The following is a 22,429-nucleotide window of genomic DNA, read 5'->3' on the forward strand; positions in this document are numbered from 1 at the left end:
TTACTATCACCAGTTTAACTAGTTACTATCACCTGTTTAACTAGTTACTTAGTTATTATCACCATTCTAACTAGTTACTTAGTTACTATCACCAGTTTAATTACTATCAACTGTTTAACTAGTTACTTAGTTATTATCACCAGTCTAACTAGTTACTATCACCAGTTTAACTAGTTACTATCACCAGTTTAACTAGTTACTATCACCAGTTTAACTAGTTACTTTGTTACTATCACCATTCTAACTAGTTACTTAGTTACTATCACCAGTTTAACTAATTACTATCACCTGTTTAACTAGTTACTATCACCAGTTTAACTAGTTACTTAGTTATTATCACCATTCTAACTAGTTACTTAGTTACTATCACCAGTTTAATTACTATCAACTGTTTAACTAGTTACTTAGTTATTATCACCAGTCTAACTAGTTACTATCACCAGTTACTCTGGTGTCCCCAGAACATGTCTAAAGTTTCAGCACAAAAATACCCTACAGATCATTTATTATCGTAACTCCTGAAAATAAGGTTTGACACAATATCAACATCATCCAACGTCTTCAGAAGGCTCTCACCTGTCTGATCTTCTCCAGCTGCTCATCGTCTTCCAGGAAGAAGGTCAGATACATGAAGGAGACGTCCACGTCTGGATTCCCACCGAGCTTCCGGTGCTCCTCAACGGTGTCCTTCCCGCCGGAGAAGGCGTGTTTGTTGACCTGGAACAGGAAGAAGAAGAGCTGGGGTCAGTTATGAAGAGCTCTGGGTCTGCAGCGAGTCAGAGCCGAGTCTGACGGACCTTGTTCTTGATCTGTTTGGCCGTGTCGGTCAGGAAGATGGAGGTGTTAGCGTCGCTGGCGCTCATCTTGGTCTGAGCTCCCTGCAGCGCCGGGAAGAAGGTGGAGTGAAGCAGAGCTGGTTTGGGAAAACCGATCCGAGGAGCAACGTCCCGCGTCATCCTGAAGTACGGATCCTGAGGAACACAACATCAGGCCAGAATCACTTCAGGACATGTTTCCCACTGGAGAATTACCAGAAACATCATCTCTCTATCAGCTTTCATTATTAGCCTTTAAATCTGTGCTACCAGACAAATTTATACATTTTTTTCTTTTATGCCGAAAATCATTGGGATATTAAGTAAAGATCATGTTCCATGAAGATACTTTGTATATTTCCAACCGTAGATATATCAAAAATGTTTTTAGATTAGTAATATTCAACTTCATTTGAACAACTTTAAAGGTGATTTTCTCAATATTTAGTTTTCTTACTCAGATTTCAGATTTTCAGATAGTTGTATCTCAGACAGATATAGTCTGATCAGAACAAACCAGACTTCAGGGGAGAGATGACCATTCAGTTTCTAAAGGTTGACCTTGACACGAATATGTCTCATATCTAAATGTCACTTTTATTAACCACATTGGAATTGAAACCGAATCAGAAATGCAGCCCTGGTGCTGAGCAGCATCACATGATCTCCTGCGGTCACATGATCACGAGCGGCTCACCTGATCGATGGCACACGGGATCAGACACTGGACGTCCGTCCGCTGGCCGAAGATCTGAGGGAAGGAGCTGCTGAAGGACGGAGCCGCCTGGATGGCCGGGAAACTGACTTTACCTGCAGAAACACACATTAAACACACACACACACACACACTCAGACTGACCAATCAGAGACGCTCCTCACCGATGCAGTCGCTGTCTGTGAAGCCGAAGATGCCTTTGACCTGATTAAACGTCACATGCTTCTGGACTTTCACCACGTTCCTGTAGAACGCCGGACTCGCCCTGTCAGGAGAAACATGGATGACGTTACAGTCACATGCGGTACAAACCATCAAGAAAATGATCATTTCTATATTATATATATATATATCGTTTTACATGATTAAACTGTATGTTTAAGGATAAGGATGTTTTCTAAATCTGTATCTGAACGAGCACACAGGTGTGAAGTAATGCTGCCCCCTGCTGTCTGCACGGATACACTGAATATAAAGACGTGTTTCTGTACCCCATGTAGTCGAGGTTGGAGAAGATGAAGGTCTTGTTGACGTCGAACCCACAGGCGATGATGTCTCTGGCGTTCTCCACCGTGTACCGATGACACTCGTCCAGCGACAGATCCTTCCACAGATACTTCTCATCATCGGTCATCTGAATGACCAGAGGAACGTCAAACACGTCCTGAAGCCACCTGTGACACACACACACACACACACACACGTGTCAGTGTTTCATAGACTCCCGCCGAACACAGGCGCACTGAGGAAGACTCACTTGGTGAAGATGAAGGGTATCAGGTGACCCACATGCATGGCCTCGGAGGACGGCCCTCGGCCCGTGTACAGATAGAAGGACTTCTGCTTCTCGAACGCGTCCAGGATCTGATGCATGTCCCTGAGAGGAGACACACATCCTCACATTTAATAAAACTATACAGACCCCAGTTACAGTTCAAATATACGCTTAATGAAGGTAAACTGCACTATTTTACTATACATTACTAAAATATTGTTTTATTTTAATTAGGTTACATTATTACTTGTTTTTTTTACTCACTATAGAACTGTATTATTTAATTTTATTACTATTATGTCTATTTGAAACTAACATTTATTTCACAAATGTTTAAAAAAATATTATTTAAATATTCTTTTACAATTTTTCTTACTACATGTTTTATTTTTAATCTATTAATTTATTTAAATCCATTTTGTCAATTACATTTTTAGAAAAAGCAGTAATGTAAATTTTGTACACACTTATTTGATTCAATGTTTTATTTATATAATAAAAAAATTATATATATATATATATACACTTTATTAAATTAAATACCTTATTTTAATTATTTCTTAAATTGAATAATTTTTTTTGTATTTAACCATTTTAACAGATTTATTTATTTCCTCTGCCAGTATTATTCTGATATACACCTGTGTGAGAAGAAGATTCCTCTGCGAAGGAAGCGGTGCGGTGTTTTTCCCGTGACTCTGGCGATTCTGTCCACCAGCTCCTGATCGATCTTACTGCTGCCGAAGCGCACTGACAGCAGCACAATCAGCTCGTTAATGCTTTATTCATCAGGGGACTGAAATGATGAGAATAACACGGACTGACCGATGAGTTTATCATAGTCGACTCCTTTGGCGCTGCTGGACGAGACGTTCCAGGGATCCACCTGGTCATCTCCGTCCTCCGGCACTGCTCCGTTATCAATCACCATCTCACCGTCCACCGGAGGACATCCGGCCTTGTAGTCCTGACCGGTGACGCGCTTGTAGTCCAGCTTCATCTGCAGCAGCTGCTGGACGGCCGAGTCCACCTCGGCCTGAAGAACCAAAAAAAACAAATCAACATCAGCCTGAAGGACCAAAAAAACCTATCAACATCAGCCTGAAGGACCAAAAAAAACATCAACATCAGCCTGAAGGACCAAAAAAAACATCAACATCAGCCTGAAGGACCAAAAAAACATCAACATCAGCCTGAAGGACCAAAAAAAACATCAACATCAGCCTGAAGGACCAAAAAAAATCAACATCAACATCAGCATCAACAAGCCTGAAGGACCAAAAAAACATCAACATCAGCCTGAAGGACCAAAAAAAACATCAACATCAGCCTGAAGGACCAAAAAAACCATCAACATCAGCCTGAAGGACCAAAAAAAACATCAACATCAGCCTGAAGAACCAAAAAAACATCAACATCAGCCTGAAGAACCAAAAAAAACATCAACATCAGCCTGAAGGACCAAAAAAACATAAACATCAGCCTGAAGGACCAAAAAACCCATCAACATCAGCCTGAAGAACAACAAACTAATCATGTCCTTCATCACATCACGTTTCATTGATCACATTTGATGTCAACTTCATCACGTGTCATGGAAGCTGGGGCAGAAGATCATGTTTATGACTCACTTTGGGGCTCTTCTGAGCTTTCAGAGACCTCACTGTTTCTCCCTGAGCTGTCAGCTTCTCGTACAGATCCATCGGGCTCAAGTCTGACATCTTCACCTGTAATCAAGTGCATGTGGTTATTAATATTGTGATAACTGTGCGGCATATGCTCGCCTGCCGCATGTCAACATTTAAACCCCGATCTGAAACCACTGTCGCTCTCAGCGCTCACACAAATAATAGGAACCTATTCGTTTCAGCATTTAATAACAGTGAAGAAAACACATAAACGCACCGTTTCGTGTTGCTGATTTAACTCATTCGGCTTGCGTCAGATTCACTGAAGCGGCGTCACACCGGTAACTGACCGACGGGAAACTGTCCCCCCGGCAACAGCAGTTCCGGTCGCGTGCGTGACATAACACTGTCAGTGACAATTATTTTTTAAAACATTTGAAATCATGTTCTGTTTTACTTTTATAAGATTAATACAAGGAAGCTGATTAATATAAGGTGTGCGTTTTATAAACCCGAACTATTCAATGGAGACTATGTCTGCGAGTTCTACACTGACAAAACCGAGACTTTTATTTTGTGAGGAAGTTCCTCGCGCTTCCGGAGTTCTGTCTGTTATTTCAAACTAAACACCGCGAGACAGACACGAATAATAACAGCATAAACAGAACAAATATCATAAAATACATAACATGAGAAGATTTATGTTTGATATGGACGTGAAGGATCAAAAAGAGGATGTTATTCGTCGTTTAATGTAAGTCTATGATCATCTAGTTTCTTGTGCTGCTTTATATTTAGTTATGATAATAGAAATGATAATAAACTCCAGATACATTTAGTGTTTTATTGAATGTAGAAATAGAAGCTTAACGTGTATAATAGAATCGTGTGTGTGTGTGTGACTGTGTGTGAGTGTGTGTGTGTGTGTGTGTGTGTGTGTGTGTGTGTGTGTGTGAGAGAGAGAGAGTCTGAAGCACAAAAGCAGTCATCAGCAGCACTGTTATATTTATAAGAATAGAATAAGAATAGAACAATGTTGTATGTTTGAAGAAGATATTTTAGGAAATGTTCTGCTGTCTATATATCAAAGCTTCATTTTAAGATGATTAAATAAGATATTTTTCTTTTTGCAACCATTTTTAAAAGTTGTACCTCAGATAAATATTATTCTATCCTAACAAACCTGACATCAATTTATTCATCTTTCAGATGATGCAGAATCTCTATAATCTCAGTATATCAGTGTTTGTAGTATTCTCTCTGTTTAATAATAGCTCAACTCTGAGCTCCTTTCTTTTTATCGTATTCACTTGTTGTTGTTATAATATGTTATTACTGTTTTTCAGCATGTAGTGTGGGTTTATGAGCGTCATATGGCTTCTCTGGTGGATTATGAGGACTCTGACAGCGAGACGGATCAGGATCTTCAGGGTAATTAATGACAGAAAAGACGGAAAACTGGATGCAGCTAAACACAGAGATATCTTTAATAAAACCCTGTTTCTGAGCGCTCAGATCCTCAGACTGGACTGAGAGGTCACCTCTCGATGAAACAATCACCCTTCACACAATGTCCTCGAGCTCAGACTCAATCAGACATCTTTGGAGAACCCACAACCTGAGCTTGAGATGATCTGAAGAGAAGAATGGCAAAAAATAAACACATGCAGATGTTTTGCGCCCTGAAACTGCATGCGTTGCCAAAGGCATTTTAACTAAGTTTTAATTTAAGGGTATGAATACTTGTGCAATGTCATTCTTTTTCTTTTTAATACATTTTCCGAAGTTGTGATAAATCAGTTTTTTGTTTTATATATGGTGAGTTTAAACCAGTTTAACATAAGGCTGCAACATCAAAAAATGCGAGACAAAATGAAGGGGTGTACATATTTTTTTATAGGCACTGTGGTGCTGAAACCCTGTTGTAACTCTTCGATTTTCCAAGATGCAGCGTTCTCCACGTAAACTTGGTGAGGCAGACCAAACCCTGAGTTGCAGAGTCTTGAAACTTTCAGCTGGCCTCATGGAGGCGCTACAGCGGCCAGAAGATTCAGATCCATCATAGCTCCAAACTTTATGAAGACTTACACAGGTTCAGATGTCTTGTATTGTTGAAATCCTTGGCTCAAGACAAACAGCACGCCTCAGATTCACTTGTTTCTCCAGATAAATTTTTGGAAAAACTTTGTGAGCTAGTCCTAGGTTTAGGAGTACTGCCAAATTTTCATTAGTTGTGTTTACATGAAGCTTTGTAATCAGTCCAAACCAAATGAAAATGCTCCATCAATCAATCAATAGTGTGTGTGTGTGTGTGTGTGTGTGTGTGTGTGTGTGTGTGTGTGTGTGAGTGAGTGTGAGTGAGTGTGTGTGTGTGTGTGTGTGAGTGAGTGTGTGAGTGAGTGTGTGTGTGAGTGTGTGTGTGTGTGTGTGTGTGTGTGCATCAGGATCTGGTGATCGGTCCACGGGGTTCATCTAGGTGTTCTGGTCTCTGATGAACATAATCTCTGGGTGCTGATCCACCATCTAGTCTGGATACAAACTGTGAAAACAGATTGAGAAAGAGATATATTAGATAATATTAGCGTCGTATTTTATGAGGAGTGTTCCTGGTTTCAGCTGATCTAATTAATTCAGTCTAACAATCTTTTAACGGATTTGAATAATAGAAGTGTGTTGGTGTGTTATGTGTAGGCTAAGTTAAAAAGATGTGTCTTTAATCTAGATTTAAACTGAAAGAGTGTGTCTGCCTCCTGAACAGAGTTAGGGAGATTGTTCCAGAGTTTAGGTGATAAACAGGAAAAGGATCTGCCGCCAGCAGTTGATTTTGATATTCTAGGTATTATCAAATGACCAGAGTTTTGAGAACGCAGCGGACGTGCAGGACTATAATGTGATAAGAGCTCGCTCAAGTATTGAGGAGATAAACCATTCAGGGCTTTATAGGTAATTAATAAGATTTTAAAATCTATCTGATGTTTGATAGGGAGCCAGTGCAGTGTTGACAGAACCGGGCTAATATGATCATACTTCCTAGTTCTAGTAAGGACTCTAGCTGAAGTTTGTTTATCAATAAAGCATTACAATAATCTAACCTCGAGGTCATAAACGCATGAATTAATATTTCTGCATTAGAGGTTGAAAGCATAGGTTGTAATTTAGATATATTTTTTAAGATGGAAAAACGCAGTTTTACAGATGCTTTTATATCGACTATGCATTCTGTTAGATTCTCTATGTGTTGTGTATCACCAGGCTGCGCTGAAATATAGAGCTGAGTATCATCAGCATAGCAGTGAAAGCTAACACCATGACTCCTGATAATATCTCCCAGAGGTAACATGTACAGGTTGAAAAGTAACGGTCCTAGCACTGAGCCTTGAGGAACTCCATATTTCACTTTTGATCGATATGATACCTCCTCATTTAATGCTACAAACTGATAGCGGTCAGATAGATATGATGTAAACCATGCTAAGGCGCTTCCTCTAATGCCAACATAGTTTTCTAGTCTCTTCAAGAGAATGTTGTGATGGATAGTATCGAATGCTGCGCTAAGATCTAATAGCACTAATAACGAGATAAAACCACGATCAGATGATAGAAGCAGGTCATTAGTAACTCTAATGAGAGCAGTCTCAGTACTATGGTACGGTCTAAAACCTGATTGGAAATCCTCACAGACACCATTTTTTTCTAAAAAGGAATAGAGTTGTGAGGATACTACCTTTTCTAGTATCTTTGACAGAAAAGGGAGATTAGAGATTGGTCTGTAATTTACTAAGTCTTTGGGATCAAGATGTGGTTTCTTAATGAGAGTCTATAGTCAGAAAAGAGTCAATGACTTCTGGAAGCAGATCTTTTAATAGTTTAGATGGAATAGGGTCTAACATACATGTTGCTGGTTTAGATGATTTAACAAGTTTGTACAAGTCGTCTTCTCCTATAATAGAGAAAGAGTGTAATTTTTCCTCAGGAGATCTAAAGCTCACTATCTGATGTGAAACTGAAGCTGACGGCTGCATAGTTACAATTTTATCTCTGATGGTATCAATCTTAGAAGTAAAGAAGTTCATGAACTCATTGCTGCTATACTCTTGGGGAATATTAGCACCTGTTGATGCTTTATTTTTCGTTAATTTAGTTACTGTACTGAATAAATACAATCCTACAAACAATTCTTGGTTCCTTATAATGTTTTGGAAACATTAGTTTTTGCTTCCCAGAATCTTGCTTTTAAGGTTAACTTTCCTGGCTAACCAAAAACTTTCTTTATGGAAATAGAATGTTAGTTTAGTAACGTTTACTTATACATAGAATAGAGACATATCCATGATCCATATGGACAGTTAATCAGTATTATAAACAGCATATTTTGTCTTTATTTAATAATTAATACTCTGAACTGAATTGAATACTACCGTTAGTTATGTTTGAAAAAAACAAAACACAAGTTTGTCGAATTTCCTTTATTTATAATTTTTCAATTGAGTTTTGTTTAAAACGTACATTTCATTCCGTTTTAAATGAAGATGCATGCAGTGCATGGTGTTTATAATCTGACAGATCTCACTGTTGAACCTGCTCTGGGAATCAGATTCTAGAGCACAGGTTTCAGGGAGGCGACACGGCCCCAGAAGAGGATGCTCTTGGTGGGGTTGTGACGGATAAAGAAAAGAAAGGGCTTGTCTACAATAAAAGGCATGTATGGGGTTTCTTTTAATGCGTTCGTGCACTCAGCTCCACCGCCTCCTTGTGCATCCGTGCCGGTCATGTTCACATCAACAACACACTTGTGCAACATTTTGGACAGCTTCAGTTTTGTGCGTGACATACCAGATAAGTCACACTTATCACTGAAGAGGTCAGTCATTCCCAGAGCTTTGAGGGCTTTCTCCAGGTCGTATTTCTCCTCCAGCTTAAAGATGGGCATCACTATGTGCACGTCTGTGGGGATCATGTTGTCCGGCTCTGTCCACTCCATAATGTTCTCGTAAGTGATTAACTTTACCAGCTTAGAGGAAGGAGAGAACGATAAGAGACAGGCGGTTTCCCATTTCATGTAATACCAAATCTACACAATAATCCCAACGATCATAATAATGCAGCTCCAAGTGAAGTAAAAGCGGTAAGATGCTGTTTTACCTTTTCGAGGTCACGGCTGGCTGGGAGTATAATGAACATGCTCAGATGATTATTCTCATACGGGATCTCCAGAATCTGAGCCTGAACACTGTTAGTGCCATGTTGTCTGTGTGGGATAGTACCCAGGGGAAGTTTATCCGTCTTACCCATCATGTCACAAAGTACTCCACTGAACAGACACTAAAACACAGACAGACTGGACATAAGAGATGGACCTGCAGCGTCTCCTTCCCTTACAAAAATAAGTGTACTTCATGTTCAGTTTTATTAAGCACACTCAAGTACAGTTCAAATATATTTTTAACTATACTTTATAAGTATATTAATATTAATGTAATAGTAGTGCAGAGTTTTATATAGTTGTAAGTGTACTGTTTCAGTTCTAGGTTGGACTAAATCGGCTCACTTACTCTTAGGGTAGAAGTCTATATATTGCAATGTCAAAATATTACGCTAAATAAAAATTTTGGATGTTATAAAAATTGATACGATAATGATGATGTAATGCTCGTAGTACTGATTTAACATTTTGATTTGAATATTTTGTCAATTTTATCAATGCTGCATACATTATTTTTTTTGCATAATAGTAACCGTATAATGCGATCAAACTGGTTGCTCATGTAAGATATATAACAATTTTTATGACTGCAGAAATATGTGATTTCATTAGTCACCATATCCCAGCGGTCACGATCGGTACAGCTTTAGCATTCTGTCATTTTCATTTTGACAAAGTTACCTTTTTGGTGTAGAAACAATCGAAGATCTTAACCCACTTCTTGTTGAAGTACACTGCGCTGATAAGAGCAAGAAGCGTGTCCTTAGACACATCTCCTTTATCCAACACATCCTGGTGTGGATCTAAAATCATCAATCACAAGAGTGACAAATTATGAGAACACGCTCTAATAGTCTAGTAGTTTAAAATCAAGTACACTTTAATTGAATTACCACCAATCTTCTTCAGCCATGTGTTGATTTCTGTTCTCACAGCCTCAGAGTTCCCCTTGAAGTCAACACACCTCAAGCTGGTGAAACACCACTCCTCGCATGTGTCTAGGAAATCCTAACATCGTCAGTAGAAAGAGAGGAAACATCATACAATAACATCAGTGTCATCTCTCTGAATGATGCTTTACTTTACTGACATTTTCAGGAAGTGAATTAACCGTTTGTTGTGCTTTTTCAAACAACTCACGTCTAAAAAATCGATTGTCTTTTCTCCATACATGCGGTTGACCAGCTGCAGGCTTCTCTTCCCTTCAACCTTGTACTCGCCTTCTTGGTAGAGCTCCTCGTACAGATAGTGGGTCATAATTCTCATTTTGCCAAAGTGGAGGTACTTAAGAGGGACACAACAGGATTTCATTTAAAACTGATTATTAAACCGGGAATGCTGTATAAAGTATGTAAAAAAACGATGACATGAGTTCGTAGAGCTCTTCGGAGGTTTAAGCGTACCTTAAACATCTGTTTGGCAGTTTCGGATTCAAACGGAGAACCCAGGAGAACCAGACTCAGCGCGGAGGAGATGCTCAGGGGGGAGAATATCACATTGTCTGTAGAGGCTTCACAGAGCACCTTCAGCAGGTCGATGGAGAACTTTGAGTTTGCCAAAACCACTGGTTCAATGTCTGGATTCATTTCGCCTAGAATGAAGGAAATTCAATTCAATTTAAACATCACATACCGGAACTACAGAATGTTAATTTGACCTAACGTGCTCTCGTAATATATCAAAAGTCCAATGTAAATGTAAATGACCCTCAGTTTAGCTTCAATAGCTTTACCTGTAAGTGTAAGTGAGCACATAAATCTCACTGCATTATTACATTTTTACTAAATAATTGTTAAAAGTAATGAGGTGAATCCATTTCATACTGACACAGTAAAGCAGAAAATGTGAAACTATTGTCTTAATTCCAATGTTTTAGTGAAATATTTTGCACGTACATGTAGATCAAATGGTATTATAACTTCTGTTTAGTTAAAATTCACGAGCTCTTGAAATACTTACCGATAAAGAAAGCGATGATTTAAACTCTTCTTGATGGGACTTTGTCTTTACGACTGACTCTGGTGTTCCCTCATTGTTTTCAGTAGTATATATATGTTGGCTTATTCACACACACACACACATTTTCTTGCGAAATCAAAATTCTCAGTAAATATTATGCAATATAATTACGTGTAAAAACCTGAAATATAGGTGTCTTTCCAGATAATTAGGAAAAACAAGATTCCAGATACATCACACATATAACGTATATGTTCTTTCTGATCCAGCCAAACCGGTTTCCCATTTGCTTTATTATATTAATGCTTTTAGAAAACTCTGGGAATACTATCAACTGGTCCTAAAGTCCTAAAGAGCCAGGCTGGTCCCTTGTCTTTTAAAACCATCAAAGACCACTTTATATACCTCGGCATTGTGGGTAAGATAATAATTTAATTCAACTTTGTGGCCAGGATTGATAAATGAAAAGAAAATAAAGAGAAGTGCAGTTTTTTTCAAAACCAAAATGAATTTAGCCTAGATGTAGGCAACAGTGATATTGAAATCTATTTTATTTCTCCTGAATACCATCCAGTGTAACCCCAAGACTTTTCAACTGGGTAGAAAAATCAATTATCAATTATCAAAAATCAATTATAGCAATTATCCATAAATAGGATTGAGTTGGGCTTCTGTTTTTTATTGGCATTTCATTAAAGAAAATTATTAGTCATCAAAAGTATTATGTCCAACAAACATTTCCTAATGTCAGGAGGGGCTTGTAGAAATATGCGCTTGTGTGTCATCAGCATAGAAATAGAAATGAATACCATAGCAAAGAAAAATATGACTAGGAGGTAAAATATAAATGATGAATAAAAGCGGACCCAACACTGAGCCCTGTGGAATGCCATGCGTAACTAAGACATGATCTGAACGTGTATTCTTAACCAGAATCAGCAGCTAGGAGAAGATCATTTATAACCTTAGACAAAAGCTGTTTCTGAGCTATGTTGGGGTCTAAAGCCTGACTGAGAAATACTGTAAATGTCATTTGATTAAACTTCTACTTTACAAACAGCCATGTCTTTATTTAAATCATCAGGATCAGAACCAGTCTTTTTAAGAATCGATGTGATAGAGGCTGTTTTTTAAAGATGAAGAACACATAATAGCTATAATAATGAAGTGCTTTGAGAGGTTAGACATGAACCATATCCAGTCTCTCCAGCACACTTCACTGCTCCAGTCTGCATACCGTCCAAAGCGCTCTATGGATCTTGTGGTTTCTTCCACCCTCATCCTGACTCTTATCCACTTAGAAAGCAAAGATTCTTATGTTAGAATGCTGTTCATTGACTGTTCCTTGATGAACACAACATTTTATCAAACTCGCTGTGCTAAAAACCTTCATGTGTAACTGGATCCTGGAAACCTCAGTCAGCCAGAACGTCTCCAGCAGGTGTCCCACAAGGCTCTGTGCTGAGTCCACTGCTCTTCACGCTGCTGATCCACCACTGCACTACTAAGTTCAGCTCCAAACCACATCCTCAAGATTACAACTATGAAACGAACTGCAGGGAGGAAGTGGCACAACTGGTAGAATGGTGTGAGCGAACAACCTGTCCCTCGGTGTGGGGAAGACAAGGGAGGTTGTGATGGACTTCAGGAGAAACTCAAGTGATCATCGACTAGGGAGCGAGTCCACAGCACTGTTCCTGGGGGTGCAAATCACAGAGGATCTCACCTGGACCACCGACACTTCCTTTGTTCCACTTCCTTGTCCCACCACCCATCCTCACCACTTTCTCCAGGGGAACTACTGAGAGCGTCTGGTGTGGGAGCTGATGTTTTGTGCACTTAGATGGGTGAAATGCAGAACTCAAATTCCAAGGTTGGGTCAGCACTCTTGGCCACAAGTCACCTCGCTTTTCCCCAGGCTGCGAGAGCATTCAATTCCAGTCACCTCACTCGGCTCTGAAACCTCATCCACAAACCTCCCACCACACAACGTGCACCATGTGAAAACGGTTGAATTCCTCCGAAACATTGTGCAATTGAACAAACCTGTTTTCTCTCTAAATACATCAGATACGTTATCAGAAACGTTCTCTTTTACAAAGAAAACACTGCGCAACTCTGAGTGTTCTTGACAAACCACCTGTAGAAACATATCTCTATATGTTGAATGTATTTATTAGGATTAACCTCTTAAGTGGTACCATTTTGTGATATCAGTATACGAAGATGAGCATAAAAAGAACACCACAAAACAAATCTGCAAAGTCTATTATATGTCGTGTACACCATGAATCCATTTTCCAAACCACGTTTTTGGCTTGTCCTGAATCAAGAAGAAGAAGAAGAAGAAGAAGAAGGATACTAACGGTCACGTCTTAGGTCTCTGTGTTGTTTTTGTCTTGTCATGTGCTCTGTGTGCCCTACCTTCCGGTCCTATTAATTGTATTATTGTCTTCAGCTGTTTCTTGTTAATTTAGTCAATTACGTTGTATATTTAAGTCCTGTGTGTTTGAGTTCACCTTTGTCCGATCGTTGAGGTTAATACGTGTGGTTTTTGTTCTGCCTGGCTGGTCGCGTGTTCTTGTTTTGTCCGTGTGAAGAGGATTAAATCTGTCTGAGTTGCTCCTTCACACTAAACCACACTCGTGACACTGATAGAGTGCTTCAGCAACTTGTTGAATTGTATTAAGTGGTTTTCTGGCTTTATTAACAGCATTTATTGTCGCTAACGTGGCATGAGATACCGGTCTCTTATACTGTATTTATGTGTTATATTTATTATGATGGTATTAAGAACAGTTGGATGAATCTGTTGATTACATCAATATCAGCTTCATCCATGAAATCATAGCATAAGTCTCTACTCTTAATTACATTAGTCACAGTGTTAGGCTAAACAACATTTCCACTACATTTCTTAATTTCCAGATATCCTTAAACTGTTATTGTCTTTCGGCATTATTGACATATTTTTATTATATTTGACAAAACCTGCATTGTTAAAAGCGCTGTGTAGGTGACTTGACTAGTTGAACTTTTACCAAATTTTATTACTAGATCAAATGTGTGACACTGAGTGATAAATAAGAAATATATCTGCAGGAGGACAGTTATTAAACCTAATAATGTGTAGTAATACAAATGTTTAGACTTTAATATGATGAATAATAGAATGTGTCTGTTTGTGAACATCGGCTCAAATGTATAGATGTTTATAATATGCCAAACAATCATTTATAATCATATACAGTTATGTCTTCTTACCGTATAATACATAAAGCATATACAGTACTAAAAGCCTGGAAATATTTCTTTGGAGAGGATTCTCTTATGTGATCATTTAACTGGTCCAAAATACAACAACAAAATATAAAAAAACTTTTGACTGGCTCTGCACAAGTCTATAACAAAAACATGTCTTGGCTAGGAATGAATAATACTGGTGATGACTTATTTTACAGTGAGAAGTTATTTTAGTTATTTTCCAGCGAGGAGATGCACCACGAATGAGTCTGTGTCTTCTGAGCATGTTTCAGTAGTAAAACGAGCAGTTTGTGTGAAAAAACTAACAGTATTTATATCATTTTATATTGTATCTATAGAGTTTGGGTAAGAATACAGACATTTTTTGACCAATGAACAGCGCCAGGCATCGTGACTAAAACACTGCTAACTGTTTTTATTGAATAATACGTGTGTAATATAATTTAAACCTCACGGAAAACTTTACTATAATCACTTTCAGTCATATTCTGTTTTACTTTGATATCATTAATACAAAAAAGCTGTTTAATATAGGATGTGTGTTTTATAATCTACAAATTAAAATAAATTAAGTAAATATTATCTTAAGTAAATGTCTTAGTAAAGACTCTTAGTTTGTCTGCGAGTTCTTCACGGATAAAGCCGAGACTTTTATTTTGTGAGGAAGTTCCTCGCGCTTCCGGAGTTCTGTCTGTTCTTTCAAACTAAACACCGCGAGACAGACACGAATAATAACAGCATAAACAGAACAAATATCATAAAATAAATAACATGAGAAGATTTATGTTTGATATGGACGTGAAGGATCAAAAAGAGGATGTTATTCGTCGTTTAATGTAAGTTTATGATCATCTAGTTTCTTGTGCTGCTTTCTATTTAGTTATGATAATAGAAATGATAATAAACTCCAGATACATTTAGTGTTTTATTGAATGCAGAAATAGAAGCTTCACGTGTATAATAGAATCGTGTGTGTGTGTGTGTGTGTGTGTGTGACTGTGTGTGTGTGTGAGTGTGACTGTGTGTGTGTGTGTGTGTGTGTGTGAGTGTGACTGTGTGTGTGTGAGTGTGTGTGATTGTGTGTGTGTGACTGTGTGAGTGTGTGTGTGTGTGTGTGTGTGTGTGTGTGACTGTGTGTGTGTGTGTGTGTGTGTGTGTGTGTGTGTGTGTGTGTGTGTGTGTGTGTGTGTGTGTGTGTGTGTGTGTGTGTGTGAGAGAGAGAGAGAGTCTGAAGCACAAAAGCAGTTATCAGCAGCACTGTTATATTTATAAGAATAGAATAAGAATAGAACAATGTTGTATGTTTGAAGAAGATATTTTAGGAAATGTTCTGCTGTCTATATATCAAAGCTTCATTTTAAGATGATTAAATAAGACATTTTTCTTTTTGCAACCATTTTTAAAAGTTGTACCTCAGACAGATATTATTCTATCCTAACAAACCTGACATCAATTTATTCATCTTTCAGATGATGCAGAATCTCTATAATCTCAGTATATCAGTGTTTGTAGTATTCTCTCTGTTTAATAATAGCTCAACTCTGAGCTCCTTTCTTTTTATCGTATTCACTTGTTGTTGTTATAATATGTTATTACTGTTTTTCAGCATGTAGTGTGGGTTTATGAGCTTCATATGGCTTCTCTGGTGGATTATGAGGACTCTGACAGCGAGACGGATCAGGATCTTCAGGGTAATGGTGATGAAGCCCTCATCATCAGCTCATCTTCATCTTCATCTTCACGAGTGTCAGCAGCACAGTCCTCTTCCTCCGGCTCCGTGAAGAGAGGTCATCTGCAGGCGTCTGCGGTCAGGCCGTACGTTCCTAAGAGACAGAGACTGACCGCGAGCGCAGCGGCTCAGACCGAAGAGCCGGACCGGTCTGGGTCTGCCGGGTCTCTGCTGCTGTCCGAGGGATCCGAGAGGGTCCGGCAGTGTCTGGACCGAAGGCAGAGTCGGGTCCAGCTGCCCACACGCATGCAGAGCCGCGTCGAAGCCCATCAGGGTCCGGTCAACACACTCCGGTGGAGTCCGGTGGATCATCTCAGTCATCTGCTGCTGACCGCATCCATGGACAGAACCTTCAAGGTCAGACTAACCTTAACTGACCTGACCTGAACTAACCAGCCGTTCCCTCTAAAGGGGACTAGTCTTTCAGTCATGAACCCGGGTTGTACTTGTGTGATGTTTAGCAGGTCTTAAAAAGTCTTAATTCACCTTTAAACAGATTAAGGCCTAAAAAAAAGCTCTTTAATTGAAGCATAATTAAATTCATAAAGTTGTGGCACTAAAAATAATCTGTATTTTGCTGTACAAATCTAAACATTCAGACAAATTTACTGAAGATGCAAAAGGAACATGTATATTTTATTTAAGATAATAAATATCTGTCAGTGGGTTATGAAAACCTGAACCTCTGCATTAAAGGGGATTTTTCTCGAGCCGTTGACAGAAATTAGTTCTAGTTTTAATCTTAATCTCACTTTATTATGATCGGTTTCTCAGTAAACAAGTATCTTCGTCGTTCTTCATCTCTAGGAAATATATGTTTATTAGAAACCAGACAGAAATGCTGAGGAGGAACAGAACTCTTCTGCAGTGATCAGAAGATGGTTTCTGTGTTTTATATTATTATACTGTATTACGATTTTTTTGAAAATGTTTTCAAAGCGGCATAAATGGAAAAAAGAGTGTAAAAAATATTATTTAAATATTTTCTACCATGAAATGTTTTAATCAAATGTATTTTTAGTTCATTAAATTATGCTATTTAAATATAACTTTTTACAGTTTAATCTATTTATTTGAATATATTTAAATACACGTTTACTATTACATAGTTTAATAAATATTTTAAATGGACTAAATTTGTTAAGATAATTGGATCTTTCAGTGATAGGTCAGTCTTCTATACTGACATGCTGTTAAACCCCGCCCCTCATCTGACATCCAATCAGCAACCAATGCACAATTAAACCATGCATACCTTTTTTTTTATGTGTTACAGAATGAAAGATGATTTGAAAACTGAGCACAGGAGGTTTGATCCTTTGAGAACTAGTGATGATGAACCTAACAGCACTAATGAATATAAATCATTGTGCAGAGTGACGGATGAAAGAACATCACGGCGCTGCTGTCAAAGACCTGAACGAGAAAGAACGAGCTGATTAGATTAGACAGAGAGTGTGTGTGTGTGTGTGTGTGTGTGTGTGTGTGTGTGTGTGTGTGTGTGTGTGTGTGTGTGTGTGTGTCCCGAGGACAGGTGAATGACGCACACGCCGAGCTCCACACTTTATGGATCAAAGTAGGTCACCTGTGAGATCCAATGAGAAAGTGTTTTGAGGACCTCTGGGGCCGCTTTAGTCCTGTCTCGAGGTCAGAGACGTGAGAACGCAGTAATCAGACGATATTCTCTAAAACTGCAGCAGCACTTCATCTGTTTTCAGCTGGGACTTTGACCAAATGCATGTGAGGTGACTGCTGAGGGTCTCTCTAACTCGTCCTGCTCCGGAGCGTCTCCTGTCTGTGTGTCTGTAGGATATGAGAGTCGCCGCTATCAGATGCTGGTGTGTGTGTGTGTGTGTGTGTGTGTGTGTGTGTGTGTGTTTAATAATGGAGCACAGGAAGCGTCTCTGTGGAGGATCAGCCTTGGGCCGAACGCTCTGCTCCTGACAGACAGGAAAGTCACTAGATTTGGTCGAGCTTTACTGTGCGTCAGACTCAGCAGCTCAGGAGCAGTGTTTTAATGTGAAACCTGACTCACGACAGGATGTGCGTCGCTTCAGAGCAGCTTCAGGAGATTCGTCAGTAACCGTGTCTGTGTTTCAGGTGTGGGACGGCGCTGGCGGGGGGCGGTGCTTACACACATACTCCGCCCACCGCGGCTCAGTGCGGGATGCTGATTGGCTGCCCTGCGGGCGCCGCCTCCTCTCGGGGTCATTCGACGGCAGCGCTGCGGTCACTGACGTGGAGACCGGTGCGTTCAGCTTTTATCTGTTCAGAAGATCCTTCCACGAGGACTCTGACCTTATCTGCTCATCAGCGCTGTGCTAATTACACTTCTTTAATTAAAAACACAGAGGCAGCGTTTTAATTATACAGGAGGATGATTCTCCTCACTCCCCAAACATCAGCCTGAAAACCTGCTCCTGTAGGGTCACATGATCGTATGCAGATCATCTCATTAATATGCAGGCATTGATTCATCATCATATGAACAGCGTCGCTGTGGACACTTTAACTAATTATCACTTTTCACTGATTCGTTCTCAAACACGTAAACGTACATCTGAATCCTTCAAATAGGTTTTTCTGTGGGTTGAAATATTTGAACATATTTAATATACAAATTAATTTAGTTAACCCTAATTATCCCTTCCACAAACGAAGGCCTATCCAGACATCCTGAAATCAAGATGAGTTTCCTGGAGAGGCAAATATATATATATTTTAAAGGTTAATATATGAAGTCTTGTATTTCAAAGAAATTAAACAATTAATTGAGTTTGTGCTTAAAACAAAAGAAAACAAATATCTGTCTTTGATTAATCATGATAATCTTACTTTCTGAATGTATCTTGATTGACGAACAACAACAAAATACTGCTTAAAAAGTAACAGAAGTCTATTGGAAATATTTTTAAACGGTTGCTAATTAAACCGATTAAACCTTTAGATTTAGAGAACATATAGATGCATCGTGTTCCCTTTGATTTATTCCTTAGATCTCCCTGAAGCTCGTGATGAAAGCTGCCTTCTTCTTGTGGGTGAAACAAGTTATAAAACCCTAATAACCATCAAAGCATGCTGAACCGTTCAGTTATTCAAGTGGCCCGTATTAATCAGCAGATGAATGGTTCACGCTGATTATTAATAATGCATGAAAGTCTTTATCGAACGTCTGTGTCTTTCCTGTGATGTTAATAACGTGAATCTTTAAATCACTGCTTTCATATAAATCACTTGACGTCCATCATCTGTGACCTGGTTTCTTATGATAGGACAATATTTGGTATAAAATCAAATGTCTTGAAAATCTGAGGGTGCAGAAAAATCTGAATACTGATGATGCTGTCCAAAGGAAATTTTGAGCAATGCATATTACCAATCGAAAATGAAGTTGTGAGATATTTACGGAAATTATCTTCACGGAACATGATCTTCACTTAATATCTCAATGATTTTTGTCATAAGATGTCTAATTTTAAAGCGGTTCTCAGGGAAGACGATCTCACGGGTGGAGAATGGGTTTAAGGTGTGCTGCGTCGCTCCACGGCCCTCCGACCCCGACGTGTTTCTGTGCGGAGGCTTCAGCCCGGAGGTCAGGGCCTGGGACGCTCGCTGCTGTAAGGTCAGTCTGCTTCACAGCCTTCCCATGATCCTCTGCGCTCGGCGTCTCAGGCTCTCTGTGTGTGTCTCAGACGCTGCGGGTCTACAGAGCGGCGGTTCAGCAGACGCTGGCCGTCTTGTTCCTGAGCGGCGGGAGAGAGTTGGTCAGCAGCAGCGATGCGGTCAGTCGGGACTCGGCCGACCGGACGCTCATCGCCTGGGACTACGAGACCACCGCCAGACTCTCCAACCAGATCTTCCACGTGAGACGAGAGGCCTTCACACGCTCCTAGAGCCTAGTGTGTGTGTGTGTGTGTGTGTGTGTGTGAGTGAGTGTGTGTGTGTGTGTGTGTGTGAGTGAGTGTGTGTGTGTGTGTTTAATGAGTGTGTGTGTGAGTGTGTGAGTGTGTGTGTGTGTGTGTTTAATGAGTGTGTGTGAGTGAGTGAGTGAGTGTGTGTGTGTTTAATGAGTGAGTGTGTGTGTGAGTGAGTGTGTGTGTGTGTGTGTGTGTGTGTGTGTGTGTGTGTTTGTGTGTGTGTTTAATGAGTGTGTGTGTGTGTGTGTGTTTAATGAGTGTGTGTGTGTGTGTGTGTGTTTAATGAGTGTGTGTGTGTGTGTGTGTGTCTGTGTCTGTGTCTGTGTGTTTAATGAGTGTGTGTGTGTGTGTGTGTGTGTGTGTGTGTGTGTGTGTGTTAGGAGCGCTACACCTGCCCGTGTCTGGCTCTTCACCCGCTGGAGAGCAGCTTCGTGGCTCAGACCAATGGAGACTACATCGCCCTGTTCTCCACCCAGAGGCCCTACAGGATCAACAAGAGACGCCGCTACGAGGGACACAAGGTCACATGACGAGCGCTTCTGACACACTAAAGGGTCGTGACATGAGAAATCAATCATCTTCCCTTCACTTTTACACATGAATGCATCCTCCTCGTAAGAAACAAGCTCCTGAAATAATCTTTCCACTGATGTGGGTTTGTTAGGACGATCTCTGGCTGAGATACAGCTATATACACGAGTGTGAGAAGTCAGCAGCACACACGTGGATCTGAGGAGAAGAAGGGGCACGGATCCACATAAACACACCCCCGCTAGCCAATCATAACAGCCTTCAAGAACTTCATATTAAAATCATGTCACGAGCCCTTTACCAGCAGTCCCAGAGAAGACGGTGTGACTGACTTAGTAACCGGGTGTTGTTGTGGTTTGCAGGTGGAGGGTTTTGCAGTGCATTGTGGGTTCTCTGCAGACGGGAGCGTCCTGGTCTCTGGTAGTTCTACAGGTTCTGTGCACTTCTATGACTTCCAGAGCTCTAGAACCCTGAGCACGCTTCAGGCTCATCAACACGCCTGCGTCTGCGCCGCCATGCATCCCATCATTCCCGGCCTCACGGCCACAGCTGATTGGACGGGAGAGATGAAGATCTGGAGCTGAGGATTATGGGTAATCGCATCAGCCACTGAATGGGACGTGGTTTCTTGTTTGTTGACTTTTATACTTTACCTTAATAAAACATAAAATAATATTTAATTCACACATCATTATATTTCTCTGTATACTATCACTCAAAAAATGTTTTTTTTTTTAAAGTACAGCAGCATTTTATCTGAATGTCTGTTAAAATGTCATTTTCAGCATCACTCCTTCAGAAACCATTCTAATATTTCTTCTTGTTATTATTATTTTATTGAAAACAATTAGTAGATTTTTTCTAAAGAGCAGCATTCATCATCACTTTGATCAATTTAAATCATCCTTGCTAAATAAAGGAATGAATACATTTCTTTAATTTCTTATCTTTTGAATGTTTTTCTATTGATCAAATAGATATTGAATATTGATGATGATGATCAGAAATGTTTCTCAAGCGGTAAATCAGTGTATTATTCTGATTTCTGAAGATCACGTGACGCTGAAGACTGGAGTAATGATGCTGAAAATCACAGAAATAAATTAGAGATCAATAGAAATTCACACAGAAAACAGCTGTTTTAAATAGTAAGAATATTTCACAATATTACTACCTTTGCTGATTTAAAATGTTATATTGTTGATTATAACATATTTAATCATACTCATCAGTGCACAATAATAAATGAGAACGACATCAAACCAGGTCCATCCTTCAGCTTTCTAGAAACATGCATCTAGACGTTGTCTCTTTTAATGTCGTGAGGGAGAAACAGGAAACACTCTGCGTCTGAATCGTTCCTCACACACTGATCTAACATCAGTCACACTCAGATCCAGGTGTTACGTCATGTTCATGTTCCTGTTCTCGTCAGGTGAAGTCATGTTGGCTTCATCAGGTTATAGTTTGATGTTAAACACGAGCTGAAGTTTAAAAGTGACTCGGTTCATTTCCTCTCCTGGCGCTCTACAATGAAAATCTGTTTAGAAATATTCCAGCTGATTCTTCATTTTCTCGTTTCTCAGATCAAAGTCTTTCCAAGTAAACATGATTTCTGAATGTATTTAACTGATTATTTATAGATATTTTGTATTCTCAATACATAGTCAGAATAATTCAATGATCTTTCTACTGATTTCTGGTTTGTTATGATCAGACTATATTTATCTGAGATACAATTATTTGAAACTGAGAAAATCATCTTTAAAGTTCTTGTCAATGCATATTACTAATCAAAAATAAGGTTTTTATATATTTATGGTAGTAAATCTACAAACATATACAAAATATCTTCATTGAATATGATCTTAATATCCTAATGATTTTTTTTTT

General features: G+C 39.3%; 3 protein-coding genes and 1 long non-coding RNA gene across 4 annotated transcripts in view; 2 read left to right on the forward strand and 2 right to left on the reverse strand.

Annotated features, from left to right (window-relative positions):
- LOC122334498 (tryptophan--tRNA ligase, cytoplasmic) overlaps positions 1–4,348 on the reverse strand; it is a 4,803-nt gene extending 455 nt beyond the window's left edge. Inside the window, exons 1-10 of the mRNA XM_043232485.1 lie at positions 4,211–4,348; positions 3,937–4,032; positions 3,131–3,341; positions 2,947–3,055; positions 2,288–2,407; positions 2,022–2,204; positions 1,695–1,795; positions 1,513–1,625; positions 798–971; positions 577–717 (exon numbers count right to left, since the gene is read on the reverse strand). Of these exons, the coding sequence (XP_043088420.1) occupies positions 577–717; positions 798–971; positions 1,513–1,625; positions 1,695–1,795; positions 2,022–2,204; positions 2,288–2,407; positions 2,947–3,055; positions 3,131–3,341; positions 3,937–4,026 (1,242 nt within the window). The 5' untranslated portion in view covers positions 4,027–4,032; positions 4,211–4,348. The remainder of the gene's footprint in view (positions 1–576; positions 718–797; positions 972–1,512; positions 1,626–1,694; positions 1,796–2,021; positions 2,205–2,287; positions 2,408–2,946; positions 3,056–3,130; positions 3,342–3,936; positions 4,033–4,210) is intronic.
- A 152-nt stretch (positions 4,349–4,500) lies between these two features.
- On the forward strand, positions 4,501–6,224 carry LOC122334501. Its single transcript, XR_006248759.1, has 2 exons — positions 4,501–4,687; positions 5,280–6,224. It is a non-coding gene; the product is annotated as an uncharacterized LOC122334501 (long non-coding RNA).
- A 2,160-nt stretch (positions 6,225–8,384) lies between these two features.
- LOC122334444 (leukocyte elastase inhibitor-like) lies at positions 8,385–11,164 on the reverse strand. The gene is made up of 7 exons (XM_043232357.1): positions 11,096–11,164; positions 10,540–10,727; positions 10,277–10,420; positions 10,030–10,144; positions 9,818–9,939; positions 9,076–9,255; positions 8,385–8,944 (listed from the first exon to the last, which is right to left on the reverse strand). The coding sequence occupies exons 2-7, from the start codon at positions 10,720–10,722 to the stop codon at positions 8,531–8,533; spliced, it is 1,158 nt and encodes a 385-aa protein (XP_043088292.1). The 5' UTR covers positions 10,723–10,727; positions 11,096–11,164; the 3' UTR covers positions 8,385–8,530.
- Positions 11,165–15,031: 3,867 nt separating this feature from the next.
- wdr25 (WD repeat domain 25) lies at positions 15,032–21,211 on the forward strand. Its single transcript, XM_043232328.1, has 7 exons — positions 15,032–15,195; positions 15,966–16,445; positions 18,189–18,336; positions 19,580–19,710; positions 19,781–19,951; positions 20,386–20,526; positions 20,899–21,211. Exons 2-7 carry the CDS (start codon positions 15,993–15,995, stop codon positions 21,118–21,120), a joined length of 1,266 nt encoding a protein of 421 aa, XP_043088263.1. The 5' UTR covers positions 15,032–15,195; positions 15,966–15,992; the 3' UTR covers positions 21,121–21,211.
- The last annotated feature ends 1,218 nt before the right edge of the window (positions 21,212–22,429 follow it).

The sequence above is a fragment of the Puntigrus tetrazona genome, unplaced genomic scaffold, assembly GCF_018831695.1.
Source record: "Puntigrus tetrazona isolate hp1 unplaced genomic scaffold, ASM1883169v1 S000000528, whole genome shotgun sequence".
In the NCBI taxonomy this organism is placed as follows: domain Eukaryota; kingdom Metazoa; phylum Chordata; class Actinopteri; order Cypriniformes; family Cyprinidae; genus Puntigrus; species Puntigrus tetrazona.

Coding starts and splice junctions, on each gene's coding strand:
- LOC122334444 (XM_043232357.1), bottom strand. CDS start 10,722: ATGAATCCAGACATTGAACCAGTGGTTTTGGCAAACTCAAAGTTCTCC. Junction 10,145..10,276: donor AGACAATCGATTTTTTAGAC/GTGAGTTGTTTG, acceptor TGACGATGTTAG/GATTTCCTAGACACATGCGA. Junction 9,940..10,029: donor ATGGCTGAAGAAGATTGGTG/GTAATTCAATTA, acceptor TGATGATTTTAG/ATCCACACCAGGATGTGTTG.
- wdr25 (XM_043232328.1), top strand. CDS start 15,993: ATGGCTTCTCTGGTGGATTATGAGGACTCTGACAGCGAGACGGATCAG. Junction 18,337..19,579: donor GGTCACTGACGTGGAGACCG/GTGCGTTCAGCT, acceptor AGCGGTTCTCAG/GGAAGACGATCTCACGGGTG. Junction 19,952..20,385: donor TCTCCAACCAGATCTTCCAC/GTGAGACGAGAG, acceptor TGTGTGTGTTAG/GAGCGCTACACCTGCCCGTG.